This window comes from Rhinichthys klamathensis, unplaced genomic scaffold (assembly GCF_029890125.1).
Source record: "Rhinichthys klamathensis goyatoka isolate OS25496 unplaced genomic scaffold, OSU_Roscu_1.1 h1tg000378l_1, whole genome shotgun sequence".
Taxonomy (NCBI): Eukaryota; Metazoa; Chordata; class Actinopteri; order Cypriniformes; family Leuciscidae; genus Rhinichthys; species Rhinichthys klamathensis.
In genome coordinates, this window is record NW_026606885.1 from 1,331,774 (window position 1) to 1,346,681 (window position 14,908).

Sequence of the window (14,908 nt, forward strand, 5' to 3'; positions counted from 1 at the left end):
TCACGCCACACCCCCGATTTCTCACGCTGAAGTTTCAACCCGGTCGGTCAAATGCCTGAAAGATGAATTTATCTATAGATCTACCTGTTGAGCCACTCGTGATCGACTAGTTATACCGCAAATTAGTTAAAATATCCCGTAATCTAGAGCGAGCGTGCATGCGAGACAGAATTGTGCTCCAATCCGCGCGCGCGCACGGCAGAGAGGTAAGCGAGCGAGAGACCTTGCGTGTGCAGACAGCATCTCATTGACTCAGAGTCGACTCGGTTTGAAAGACAATAACTTAATATACGGTGCACTTTAAGATTTAAAACTATGCAGGATGTTTTCATTCACTTAGAGCTATGTTACACACTACATGAAAGGTCATTTTCAAAAATCCATAATAGGGGCCCTTTAAAGCTTACAATATGACTGAAATATACTGAAATCGCCATGGTTATCACTTAATATGTCTATAGTACGGCCAAACAGCATCGTATATCATTCATAAACTCGTACCATAGACTCCTACATAAAGGAATGCGCATGCTCATGCCTCAAGCGTCTACACCAATAAGATTGCTGTATTATAAACCAATAAAATCGGGTGTGGGTGGAGCAACACGTGTCGCCCTGCCTAAATGTGTCGCCCCGCCCCATCGTCCAGACTGCACTCTGGGGTTACTCCATTTCTTGGAGGGTGGTGGACCTGAGATGCGAGGAAAGGAAACGAGGATGCACAAATTAGAAATGAGAAGCACCCATTGATATGGAAATCATACACTGTTGATTCTAGTCTCATTGGTGTAAACTGGCAGGTTACACTCTGTCTACACTGGATGCGAAAGGCGCGACACATCGCAAAAAAACACATAGAACCCGTTATAATCTAATAGTGATTCTGATTAGCGATTTTATGGGGATGTTCAGCTGCATGCGAACTTTAATGCAATGCATGACTTGCTACATGATTGTAAGTTACTGAACAATCATCAGTATCTGTAGCTGGTTGTAGCCTGTAGCCTATGATGTAGTGTATGAGAGACTGATTTAGCTTTGTGTTAGTTAAGAACAGAACCATGGTCAAAGTACTCTGTATCAGGGGATGTGTATTACATTTTACACAATTCATTTAATTTGCATTAATTACATTTAAAATAGTTGTCATAAGTCATCTGTGTCTGCTTTTTTTTGCTTATTTAAAACATGGGAACATTAAAGGTGCCCTAGAATGTTTTTATTTTTTATTTTATAATGTTTCCTGGGTTACCCTTATAATGTTAGTATGTTTTTTAGATAAAAAATAATCATAATTTAGAAATAAATGGCATTTTTCCTAGCCTGCTTTTAGCCTCTGATTTGAACACTCTGTTTAAAGGGGCGTGTCTGCTGTGGGATTCAGTGTAACCGCGGCCACTGCTGTGATTGGCTGACATGCTTGCATATGAAATAGCTACGCATTACATGTGAAACTCTCTCCCGAATACTTTTACTACTGCTATTATACGTTTTTACTATAACAGCTATCGAGATTAACGAATCGTGAGATGTTTTTAAAGTATTTAGATCTATTCCCATCACATAAAATGTTGCCGTGATGAGCATTGAGCAGATGACAGTGTGTTGATCGCGAGAATGAAGATCTTATCATTGCAAAGCAGTTTCTGCACTCTCTCTGCTTTCACCAATGCAAACACGATGATGTAAATACAGTAAGAGCTTCGTTGTGCAGTAACGTGCGTCATTGATTTCATAACGAGTTTGGCAAGTGTCCAGATAAACTCGCGCTGTGTGGAAAGATTGTTCTTTGATCGCTTTCTGTATATAATTTGTTCACAAATTAAATACGATTATTTTCATCCTACTAAAAGAAACGATGTGAAGCTGATATTTTAGTCACTGGCTTGACTTACTGATGCATAAACAGTATTGAACGATTTTGAGAGAAAGATTACCTGTCTGAACTTGAACAATTACACATCAGAAAGTGTTGCTTGGTAGCTCGATCCGAGGCCAGCTCTGTATTGGCCCAAGTTGAGGAAACAGTCGTCGGTGAAATGTTTGAAAATTTCCAGAGAAAATAAAATTAACCCATTGTTTCTTCAGAGGCTCAGATGAAGGAACTAAAAAATACTTTTGTGTTCATGTGAACATCCACACTGAGCAACTGCCATGCTTCGGCTGCGCAGTTCCGCCTGGCATTGAGGGCTGGCATTATGCAAATATTTGGAGGCGTACATATTAATGATCCCGACTATTGCGTCACAGTCGGTATTGTGTGGAGAACCGACCGTTTTTCAGGGGTGTTTTTCATAAACGTGAATTAAATGAGAACGCGAAAACAGTCCAGTTTGAGATTCACTCTATGTCATGTCCATGCACTGAACTCTTGTTATTTGACTATACCAAGGTAAATTCAATTTTGAACTATAGGTCACCTTTAATCAAATGAAACCGATGGCACATTGTTTAGCATCAATGTCCTAAAAGATGTCGACAACATTTGATATTGAGCAATTCTCATATTCTTTAACCTCATGTTAAACGACTGCATTTTAAGCTCGTTTAGGCACAACTGTAGTAGACGAATGTCCCCAGCCATGGCCTTGCAGTTGCTAATTATGTTAATAATATGGCAAATGCTAGTGGGCCACTGCAAGTTCCTTAGAGGGGAGCAGGAAGGATTGGTCAGAGCTGGTAATTTTAAGTGGCAACACGAAGGGTACCAAAGTCCCTTTAAGGCATGAGAGTTCACTCGGCGACCATAATTGTAACATCCCCAGACAGCTATTTCCAGCATGCAATTACCGTTCCTATTTATCCCCTTGAGAAAGACAAAATCGACATAACTGTTTGTCAACATTGTATCTCAATAACATATTTGAAATCAGGAATACAATCTTACAACAATGGTATAATAAATTGACTTCTTTAGCTCAAATCGTGCAAAAACTGCAAAACAAAACAAAAAAACTAGGCCTATGTATTTCTGGCTGATCAAGCTAATTAAAAAAAGCTAATTGTTCTAGACGAAAGGCCCTATTTACACTTGGTCACTTCATGCATTTTCTCTGATCTGTTAGCTATCCGTCACCCGAACTGTACAAATGCATACAAAAAGAACTTGCTGTTGATCAGCGCTTCTTGCTGACTGGGGTGTTAATACCACATCTTTATTACAGAATGGCGAGCTCACATTTTTAAGCTGCAGCAGGCAGAGCGTCTCACTTTTGTCTGAAGTCTCCTTTGACAAGATTTTGTTTCACAGTGAAACCTACACACTGTGTTGTCGTCTTTTTTCCATTAAGTGACGGGTGGAGAAATACCACCACCTACTATGTTGCAGTGTCAACCAGATTACTATTACTGCTGATATAAATGTTTGTATGTTTTGCATTTCTTTCTGTAGTCACATCCACTATACTGCAGAGATGACGAGTCAACATTGTCAACTTTCTCTTTGCAGCTGACACTGATTCAGGAAACACTAGTTCATTAATACATTTTTTAAATGTTTAGACAGTCTCCTTTCTGTTTTTTTCCCGACACACTCATAATCATTACTGTTGTCGCAAGATTTATGTGTGCGCTTATAATATGTTATTATTATTAATTAATATAATAAATATTTTGAAGGCTCATTATTATGGTTTAGTATTTCTCTGTAATGGGTCATTGACGGATAAGGTTTTTAAAAGTGTAAAAAAATCTAATGGAGATATGATTAATTTTGAAACCATTTTTTACTTTTACTAAGTGTTAACAATGAGATTATGTGGTAAATGTCATTTTTTTACAAGATGAACAAAATTTGTCACCAAAAAAAGTCATTCGGTTTAACCATGAATATTTCTAAAAGTATTAATTTGCAGATAATTATTCATGAAAAAACCTGATTTGAAATTGATGTTGAGATATTGAATATATAGTGTAGCCTGGGAAAACCCAGACAACTTCCGGCAAATTTAGATTTGCTCTGAAAGTTAGTCTGGCAAAGAGCTCATTCAAGCCCATTTCCAATCCGTCGAAATCGAGGCACCAATCAGAAACGTTGGGGCGGGCTTTACACGATGACGACAGCGCTGGGATTTTGAAGCGGATTTTGTAGCCTACATTACAAAGATGGATGCCGCCGTCGAACATCACTCGTTCGAATCAGCTATCGCTTCTGTTTTACGTGATTTGAATGTTTCCTTTTTGTTAAAAACCGAGCAAAGAACAACACTCGGAGATGTTTCTGCCGCTCTGCATACGTCATCTCCTTCATCGCTCTGATTGGTTTTAGGTCTATCCGCGATGTCCGTTGGTGACGCCCCTCTGGAAATGATTTGTCGACGCTTTGCCAGACCATAACTCAGTTACAACTGAGAATGGTCTGGTGTAAACCAGGCTATATTGTGTACCACAGAATAAATCTAAAATAACCTTACCACAGATCTCATAAATCTCATTTTATTGGACTACTCTAAACCGTCCTACATATTAAAGTAAAACATTGCACAGGGAAATTAGAAAAGGGGAAATGTAGAAAAAAAGCCTAATCTGCTTTATATTTGTATTATTGTTGTTCCTTTAGTTATTAAAAATAATAATATTCTATTTAAATATTTACTATATATCGGTTTTACCGAATGACCAAGGCTGGTTATACCGAATGACTATGTCTGCTGCCCTTGACAATATTTAAGACAATACACAGACAAACATAGTTACAAAGGCACATTTTATTAATATAATATTAATGTAATGTAAGTACATCAAACATGAAAAGATTTCTGTCAGGACCACTATCATCAAATACAACTGACAATTAGCATACAGTTTGGATTGGCGGTATGGTTCTGTTCTGGGCGAGAATTCCCTGCGCATCCATGCATCCTTAGGGTAAACAGAACAGAACCAACATGAATGTATTGCAGATATCATTCATTCAATATTTTAATGTACAATATAATTTGAGAATGCTGATAATACCGAAGGAGCTTATATATATATACAGTGATAGGAGTCGTATTTCTATAGGTAGACGTGGATCAGCTGAGAGTCACTGAGGCGAGATTGACTAACGTGACCTGCCAGAACTGACGCTACACTTGATTTTATTGTTATTGGAACCAACATATTTACATACAACTCATATTGTTAATGATATTAAAGTAATTAAAACATTGAAGCATGTAATTGTTCTTGGAACAAATGTTTAAATTGTTAAACATTTAGATTAGATTGTTAGATGCTATATATTCATCAAAGTCATCCTGTTTGGAGCATAATCTTGAGGACCGTGAATTTAGAGGTTCTGGCTCTGTGGTTGTATGCACGTCTTATTTAAAGTAGAAGATTTTGTCAGGGTCTGATGCCAAATGTGGTTCCTGTGGCACTTCATCCACTGGGATGTCAGGTGTCACATTTAAAGACTCTGGGTTCAGGTTCAGTATATTGTTTATGGTCCTCAACTTCTCTCTCTGCTTCTGTTTTGCCCTCATCCATATAAGAATCCTTTTTTCTTGATCCTTTTGGCCAATTTCATCAATTGACACTTGTTATTTTTTGACACTGAGTTTTCTTCTTTGGTAACTAAAAACAAAAAGAAAACTATACCACTACTACTACTACTACTACTACTACTACTACTAATAAAAATTTAATATTGGCAGGTGTTCCTGTTAATCACTCAGTTTTCTTTAGTTACTAAATACAAAATAGAGCCTATTGTATGCATTGTAAGTGTTATGATGCAATTACTACTATATAGTATTATAATAATAGTAATAATAATAATAATAATGAAATAATATAAATAATAAAAACAAATTATACTTTTCTCTTCTTTTGGCAAGTATCTCTTCTTTTTTAACAGGATCAGCTTTGATCCTTTCCCAATAGCGAGCTGCTTTTTCCTTATTTGATCTGCAAAAGTAAAATTTGGTCAAAATGATGCAATAATATACTCTGCACATTTCCTATTAATAAAATGTTGTATTTATTTATTCCAGATATGTACAAATATGACCTACATACATTGCTGTCATTCGGTACAACCATATTTTCGGTATTACCGAATGACACTTTTGGTAAAACCGAATGACAATATTTTCAAACAATGCTACAGGCTCATATCTAGCTAGCTAGCTAGTTAGCTGGCTAGATAGCTAGCAAAAAGACAATCAAATATTTTATATTTAGTACAAGTTTTTAAAATATTACAAAATGTTTCATGTTTTATAGCGGTTGTACCAAATGACCTGATATTTCGGGACATGCGTATAAGCAAGTGAGTTTTTCAAATAGTTAGAGTGAGTTACTTACTTAGCTTCATGACCATGGGGTCCTTTGCAGGTGTCTGAATCATAGACATAATAAATACATAGACGCCCTATTGGCCGGTGGAGCGTACGTCAACGGCGCCGCCATATTGCGGAGGGCAACTTTCTCATTCTCATAACGATAATTGAGGAAAATGCCTGTTTCGTGTGCTGCTTGGGGCTGTACAAATCGCCACACAATTGAAAACAGGTCTCGAGGAATTATCTTTCACAAGCAAGACTGAACATTTGTTTATGGTTGTATTTGGTCATGATATAATTAGTAATAGTAACGTTCAGAGGAGAAAAGGCGCAAAATTGTAGTCTGTGGTTTATTTATAAAGATAGCGCCTATTTAAAAATTTGATCTGACGTTTTCAGAGTTGTGAGATTCAGGCGTTCACCTGGCGCTCAGCGCTCGTCTACCCCGCCTGGAACAGCCGTACCTCGGCTAGTGCTTCTGACGTTTGCCGCTGGCTCTGATGTCTCTAGTCTAGTGGTTAAACATGAGGTATAATTCGTCTTGTGTATATCTAACGGGCGATCTTTGGTCTCACAAAAAGAGACAGGGTTGTGACATTTTATTTTATCCTATGTAGGAATATTTTAAAATATATAAATTATTTTATATACATTCTCTTCACTGTATGTAGGCCTATATAAAATAAAATGACACAAATCTTTGTTAAATGTCAGTTTAATGATCAATATTATGTTTAATATTTTTTTCGTATTGTCTATATTATTCTGCAATTGATTTTACATTGTATTGGCTGTTATTATTATTATTGTAATATTATACCACTTGCAATTATCAATCTATTACAGCTATGCTGTTAAATGATTGTATTATTCATAGTCACCATTTAACTTATTATTTTTTATTGTCTATATACTGTAATTGATATTTATTATTCCATTGTTATAGTATTATACATAAACTATATGCTATGATCAATATTTGTATTATTATATTATGTACTTATGATATTATATAATTATACTATTCATTACTATTTTATTTGCCGTATACTGTTTGTTATTTTATTGACTAAACTATTTACTATTACTTCTCACTTTATCTTATATTTACTATTTGCATTGCATAGTTGTACCATAAAATATGTATTATCATAAAGGATCCATCAGTTATCTTTGTTATTGCTAAAATCCGTTCAATCACAGAAAATGCTTTTTCCACAATAAGAAAACTTTATTTAATTTATCTAAAACTTTAATTATATCTTCACAATTCTTATCCAAGAATAAAAAGCCAGATAGCCTACATGACAAGCCTGAGCTTTGACAAAAGATTATTACATTTTTTTTTTATAAGTCTAACTATCGAGATTTTAAATAACTAGAGATGGAACTTTTTGTACACCACGTACAAACCACTGAAATCAGTTGATAAATGTAATTTGTTTTTGTTTTTATCCAGAAAAACCCTAGCTCACCGTTTACTTGCATTAGATTACAGTGCAGTCTTGCCCTCCGCAAAATGGCGGACGCGTTGACGTATCGCAGCAACGTTCCAAAGCGGCCAATAGGGCGTCTATGTATTTATTATGTCTATGGTCTGAATGATATCACATCCTGTCACATGATATTGACCGCATGACTTTATCCAAAATGGTGCCTTTATGTAGGTTACTCTGAATGACATCAATGAAATTCATTTTTCCGGACATTCTTTCTCATAACAAAGCAATGACTTCTACACATAATTTTAATACCATTTTGCACTATGTTGATATATAATGTAATAAAATCATGCCAAAATAAAAAAGATATAAATTTATTACATTTGAAGATATTTTAATCACAAACGAAATGGCTGTATTGGCCTTCAGACGGTAAAACCGAATGACCTTTTGACACTTCAAAATCTTTAAAATACCTTTATATGTAGTAAAATATAATTTAAACCTTTTGGATTCAATAAAAGAGATCAAGTTGTACTACCTTGCATACTTTGGATGTCATATATATATATTTAAAATATTATTAAGGCCTTTGGACAAAAAAAATGACCTGTCACGTCATTGACCCAATGTACAAAAGGTTAGCAATGTTATATATATATATATATATATATATATATATATAATATTCTTTCTTCTTTGCTGCTTAAATTAACAACTACTAGTCGATAGAGCTACATAATTCAGGTTAAATTGAGAATCACATATTTTTTTTATTTTTTTTACAATAGAGATCACAATACTCCCACAATTCTGAATAGACAACTGAACAAAATAACATAATTTTCTAGAGGTTCTGACGAAATGTTTTCTGCTGCAGTCTATTTAAAAAATATATCGAGTTAATTTGAACTTTAAAATAAAAATAAAAAATTGTTTAAAGCTGCAGTCCGCAGTTTTTCCTCTTTGTCGCCATCTCTGTTCAAATCTGCAATCGCAGTTATTCGCGGAGTTATCAACTTTACGTGAGTTGTACTTCGACACGGCACAGCGCGGATGAACACATTGTTTGAGGAGACTGTGAGGCTGTCAATCACCGCGCCGGTGTGGATACTGGCATTCAGAATCACAGATTATTCTTTTTGGAAGTATGACCAACATAAGAATTTTCACCGGAAAATGTCATCTGAACAAGTAAGAAACATCCACTTTTGTTCTGGTTCTGACATTGCAGTAAATCGCGCTGATTAAATCTAACAATAGCTTATCATATCACGCAAAACCGTGCAAATTATACTTTGTTCTCAAATTGTTAATGTTAACAACGTCAGCATTGCGTGACTACATGTAATGTCCTTCCGATATGTATCCTTATTTTCGCATGGGTCCGGTTGCAGTCTCTTTTTTTCTGTAAAGTCCGAACGAAGTCTTTTGCTTTACAGCGGGTGAATCTGTTGTCACTGGTGATTGTCGTTTGCACCTTTCTGGATCCGCCATCAAATTGATACGTTTAATTATATCAAGTGCTGTGAGAAAAGGCTATAAATCTCCACCTCCAACATCCTCATAATCAATATAGCCTACTAGCTGAGACTCCAGGCTTGTTCGACTTGAACCAGCGCTGCACAGACCAATCGGTTTATGACATCAAAGTAACGTGAGAGCGATTGAAAGGCATGCAGAGCTGTCTGCTCTCTAATCGCTCTCGCGGTATTTTGATGTCATTCACCGATCGGTCTGTGCAGCGCTGGTTCAAGTCGAACAAGCCTTCCTTCTTTATGTGTACAGATGTGACGTAATGACGCAAAGACATGCTCGAATCTCCCGCGGAAATCCACCAGTACCACTGGAATTAAAAACATTATTACAAGCTTACCGCTTTGAATCGAGCTACGGCAAGCAGAGAGTTTTGAACACTGGCTGGTTATGTATTTTCTCAAATATGTATTGGATAATTTTTAACCCCAAAAAAGCTACGGACTGCAGCTTTAAATGAATGATTCATTGAGTCACTCATAAAGACTTCACTTGTTTCATTCATTACTGGATGAATCAGTGTTTTTGAAGGAATATCTTGAATTAATGATTCAGTGACAAATACATTTTATTAACAGTCACTTTTCACCAACTACGGGTGTAATGATGTAAACGATACAATCTTTATTTGAAGCTTCAAGTTACTTTCAAAAGGTGATTTACTCTATTTTGATCGCTACTGTAGACATTGTTTATATCTGAACTATAAACTTTTATTCTAGTACTTTTGTGATAATTTGAACTATTTGTAACAGAGAAATAATTATACTGTGTGGTTTATGTTTCTGAAGCTGTTTCATACCTGTACATGACAACTCTCTCTGAGTCAGCGGCAACGCTGTGTTTCACTGTGATCGTACTTGTCAAATGTTTAATAGACATAGCAATAAAATTGTCATTTAGGAATAAGATTGTGTGGGTGTTTGAATCGTGCAGCTCTACTAGTTGACTAGAAAATATTTAGTCGGGGGCATCCTAAAACTTACTCAAGATCTGAAACAGGCAAAAACAAAACAAAAAACAAGACCAACCTCATTCTTAAACCTCTATACTTTCTCTGTTTATTAAATGTCCACTTTCTCTTTTTACAGCTCTTTATGTCCGTTCAATCCATCTATCCCTTTCCCATTGAAAAGGTCATGAAAGCTCCCTCTTCCTGGTCCCACTGACCCCTCACGACCCTCTGACCTTCGACGTGTGTTCCTGTCATCTTCAACCCACTCCTGCTATGCAGCCATGAGCTCTGCGCTATGGAGCCAGGAGAAGCCTGCTGGCAGTTTCCGGGACGACTGGCGTTTCTACATTGTGGTGAAGGAGTGCACCGTGGAAAAGCCAGGTCAAAAGACTCAGCGCATCCCACGCGGCAGCCTTGGTCAGGCCTGTCAGGAACGTAACAGCCTTGGTCGCACGATCCCTCCCAGCAAGGGTAAGCGCAGCCTACGCATCCTGGACCAGACCAATGTGGTGGTGAGCGTGGATGAACGGGACGTGTTGGAGCTGGAGGAGAAGCTGGCGGAGCTGCTGTTCCCCATCACCAACTGCGAAGAGCGTTACAGTCTGCTGTGCAACAGAGCGCGCCTGGACAGGGCCCATGACATCAATTGTGGATCAAAAGTCCGAGTGCAGCTGAGGTCCGGGGATGAGCCCCTTCCAGGCGTGGTCCGCTTTAAAGGAGCTCTGCTGCCTGACCGGGCGCTGAGTGGTATCTGGTTTGGTGTTGAGTTACTGGTGAGCAATGCTGTTTGTCTTGTTTGCGTTGTTTGTCTGGTTTTGTTTTGGGTTCAGCCCTTGAGCGTGTGATCATTACAGGACAAAGCTGCATTTGTCTCCAGGGCTCAGCTGGAAGATTTGAACGAACATAACTACAGCCGGTAGGCTGTTGTGTGGGTGAAGGCCAGACTCGAACTTCACACATCAACAATAACCTTTGTTCATATGGCAAATTTGTGACATTATTTATGTGAGTTCTTATGACTGGATTGGTGTATGCAATGTCTTTTTATCCTCTGAAAACCTTTCTGTCTTTCAGGAGGAGGGCCGGGGTCAAGGTTTCACAGAGGGTTCTTATCAGGGTCAGCAGCTGTTTCGTTGTGAAGATGAATGTGGTGTCTTCGTTGCACTGGATAAACTTGAGCTCTGGGAAGATGAGGACCTGGAGGTGGATCGTGTGACGCTAGAGGATAATGACCCGGAAGTGGAAGGCGAAGTACCACCACTGGAGATCAACTCTCGAGTGTTGGTGCAGACACGGGACGGCCCGGAACGGGGCACTGTTATCTTCTGTGACTTACTGCCTGGCAACGAGAGTCTTGGATACTACGTTGGTGTTGATATGGTAAATTAATTAGACTGGTCAGATGATGAATAACTGTTCTTAGCTGCAAAGTTACAGTTTAATATTAGCATTTGCATTAAGATATGTATTTTTTCAGGTAGATCAGATATTTTAGAAGGTGCTTTTTATGTGAAGTTTATTATTATTATTAAAATACAAGGAATACAAATTCTGGCTTATGCAATACATTTTGTCTGATAACCGATACATTTTTTAAATTATTTTTGGTCTAAATAAATAAATCCCTGAAACCTAAACTCAGTAATTTTAAATGTTACATACTACAGGCATCACATTATAATGTACAGAAAATGGATATTCATTCTGAGATTTGATAAAGATTACATTTAACAGTTTTATTAATGTATTAGTGTGTTTAAAGATTAACTTTAAGTGAGTGTTAGATGATGGCAAAGGTAACCTAAAAATAGGAGAAATGAGCATGAACAAATAAATATCCACTGTCAACTGATGCAGACCACCCCCCTCCAAAACAAACAAACAAAAAACAAAAAGAAACAAACAGTAATGTCAGCCTATAAAAATATAAAATACATGATAAAATACGCCACCGTATGCCATACTGTACCGTACGCAAAAGTTTAGTGTTGGTAATAAATTGTTTTTCGGAAGAAATAATACTTTTATTCAGCAAGGACACATTAAATTGATTAAAAGCGACTGTAAACACATTTCTATGAAAGCCCGTTTCCGCCACAGTTGAGTAAAAAAATATAATTCTGTAAGTCATAATAATGAGAAAGTTTCTCATAATTATGACTTAGTTTCTCATTATATTGAGAAAGTTTCTCATAATAATGACTTAGTATCTTATTATAATGAGAACTTTTCTCATAATAATGACTTAACATCTCATAATAATGAGAAACTTTCTCGTAATAATGACTTAACATCTCCTAATAATGAGAAACTTTCTCGTAATAATGACTTAACATCTCATAATAATGAGAAACTTTCTCGTAATAATGACTTAACATCTCGTAATAATGAGAAACTTTCTCGTAATAATGACTTAACATCTCATAATAATGAGAAACTTTCTCGTAATAATGACTTAACATCTCGTAATAATGAGAAACTTTCTCGTAATAATGACTTAACATCTCATAATAATGAGAAACTTTCTCGTAATAATGACTTAACATCTCGTAATAATGAGAAACTTTCTCGTTATAATGACTTATTTTCTCGCACTTCAACGCATCACAGCAAACATGGCACATTCCACAGTGAATAACATTAATAAATGATCAGTATATGAGACGGGCTTTTATACTAGATAGTCTTTTATTCATTTGTAATATTCATTTGTATTTGTGTGTATAAAGCAGCAACACATAAGGGTGATCCATGGATTTCAAATAGATGGAGGAATGATAAGACAGCACACCTTTCCAAATCTGTTCATCTGGAAATCTGTACAAACATATTTTCAAACAGTTTTGTTTTTGCATAAGGGTCCGTTCATACAGAACGCGCTTTTTCGTTGCTTTTTTGCAGCATATCGCGCATGACACGGCGTATTAAAAAAGCAGCGCTCAATTGAAAAGGAGTTCAGCGTTTAAAAACACGTCTCAAGACCTTGCGTTGTCCCCCATTCCACTGCCCACTTATGTGTAAATGTCTCCAAAGTCATAAACATCTTAAAGGTGATTTCTGTAGCCTGTTGAAATCTTCCACCTGCACATCAAATATCCTAGACGCTACCGCAAAATACGTGTTATAACACATATACCCATATATTTTATGAAGATGTTACACTTAAACTTAACGAATAAATGTAATATTCCAACTTTAATCAGATAGTTTTGTAAGTTCATGTAACACAATTTCATCAGTGTGCACAGGCGTCCTTCGTTACCATGGTAACCGTCCTGCTTCTGCATTCCACTTTCACACCTTTTCGCGCGCATGTACATTTTTATTTTTTATTTTTAATTGATGTTATTTAATGATACTACAGATTCCACTCCGTAGATCACACTGACTTTAATGAAAACAACTGTTTTGCAGAGCGTGCCATGTTTGCTGTGATGCGTTTACACGGCTTTGACCAGCGGATGTTGCTAGCGTGGCACTTCCTTCTGCTCTGCTGCTTTGCGCATGCGTAGAAGTGCGAGAAAATAAGTCATTATTACGAGAAAGTTTCTCATTATTACGAGATGTTAAGTCATTATTACGAGAAAGTTTCTCATTATTACGAGATGTTAAGTCATTATTACGAGAAAGTTTCTCATTATTACGAGATGTTAAGTCATTATTACGAGAAAGTTTCTCATTATTACGAGATGTTAAGTCATTATTACGAGAAAGTTTCTCATTATTATGAGATTTTAAGTCATTATTACGAGAAAGTTTCTCATTATTATGAGATGTTAAGTCATTATTACGAGAAAGTTTCTCATTATTACGAGATGTTTAGTCATTATTACGAGAAAGTTTCTCATTATTATGAGATGTTAAGTCATTATTACGAGAAAGTTTCTCATTATTACGAGATGTTAAGTCATTATTACGAGAAAGTTTCTCTTTATTATGTATGGAAGCCCATTCCCGCCACATAAGAAAAAAATTCGAGCATTCTTAAGTCATAATTATGACATAAAAAGTCGAATTCATGACTTACTAAATCGAAATTATGACTTTAAAAGTCATAAATATGAGATACAAAGTCAAAATTTTGACATACTAAGTAGAAATTATGATTTACTAAATCGAAATTATGACATACTAAATCGAAATTAGGACTTACTAAATCGAAATTTTGACATTAAAAGTTATAAGTATGAGATAAAAAGTCGAAATTTTGACATGTCAAATCGAAATTATGAGATTAAAAAAATAGAAATTATGACTTTAAAAATCGAAATTATGACTTTCCGACTGGCACTCTCATTGTTCTGATGCGACCCGACACATGATGAATTATGAACAGATTAAGGACTATTTCCAGTGGCGGTTCTAGACCATTTCAACTGGGGGGGCCAAGCTGGGGCCAGTTGTACTGTTAGAGGGGCCAGATTTAGATCTTATTGTTGTCATATCATTTTCTGCACTGCACTGCAGGCATTAACAGGCAAAATACCATGTTTATTATCATCATTCAACAATGTATTTGCATTTCCATTATATTTTTACGTTTGCATTACATATTCAGTATTAGTCCGTCACAGTAACTGAAATTGACATGATGTCCTTCTTTCTCTTTATTTTGGTGAGAACAATAGAGCAAAAGCAATGGGGACCAAGAAGCTTATTAATTCATTTACTGAAAACAACTGACTTGCTAGGTAACTACGTCTAAC

At 36.3% G+C, this 14,908-nt stretch overlaps 1 protein-coding gene across 2 annotated transcripts in view; it reads left to right on the forward strand.

Moving 5' to 3' along the window:
• Positions 1–14,908, forward strand: part of cylda (cylindromatosis (turban tumor syndrome), a) — a 58,288-nt gene that overhangs the window by 18,002 nt on the left and 25,378 nt on the right. For both annotated transcript variants that reach the window (XM_056233843.1, XM_056233844.1), the window contains exons 2-3: positions 10,339–10,975; positions 11,277–11,582. In XM_056233843.1, the coding sequence (XP_056089818.1) occupies positions 10,484–10,975; positions 11,277–11,582 (798 nt within the window). In that variant the 5' untranslated portion in view covers positions 10,339–10,483. The remainder of the gene's footprint in view (positions 1–10,338; positions 10,976–11,276; positions 11,583–14,908) is intronic.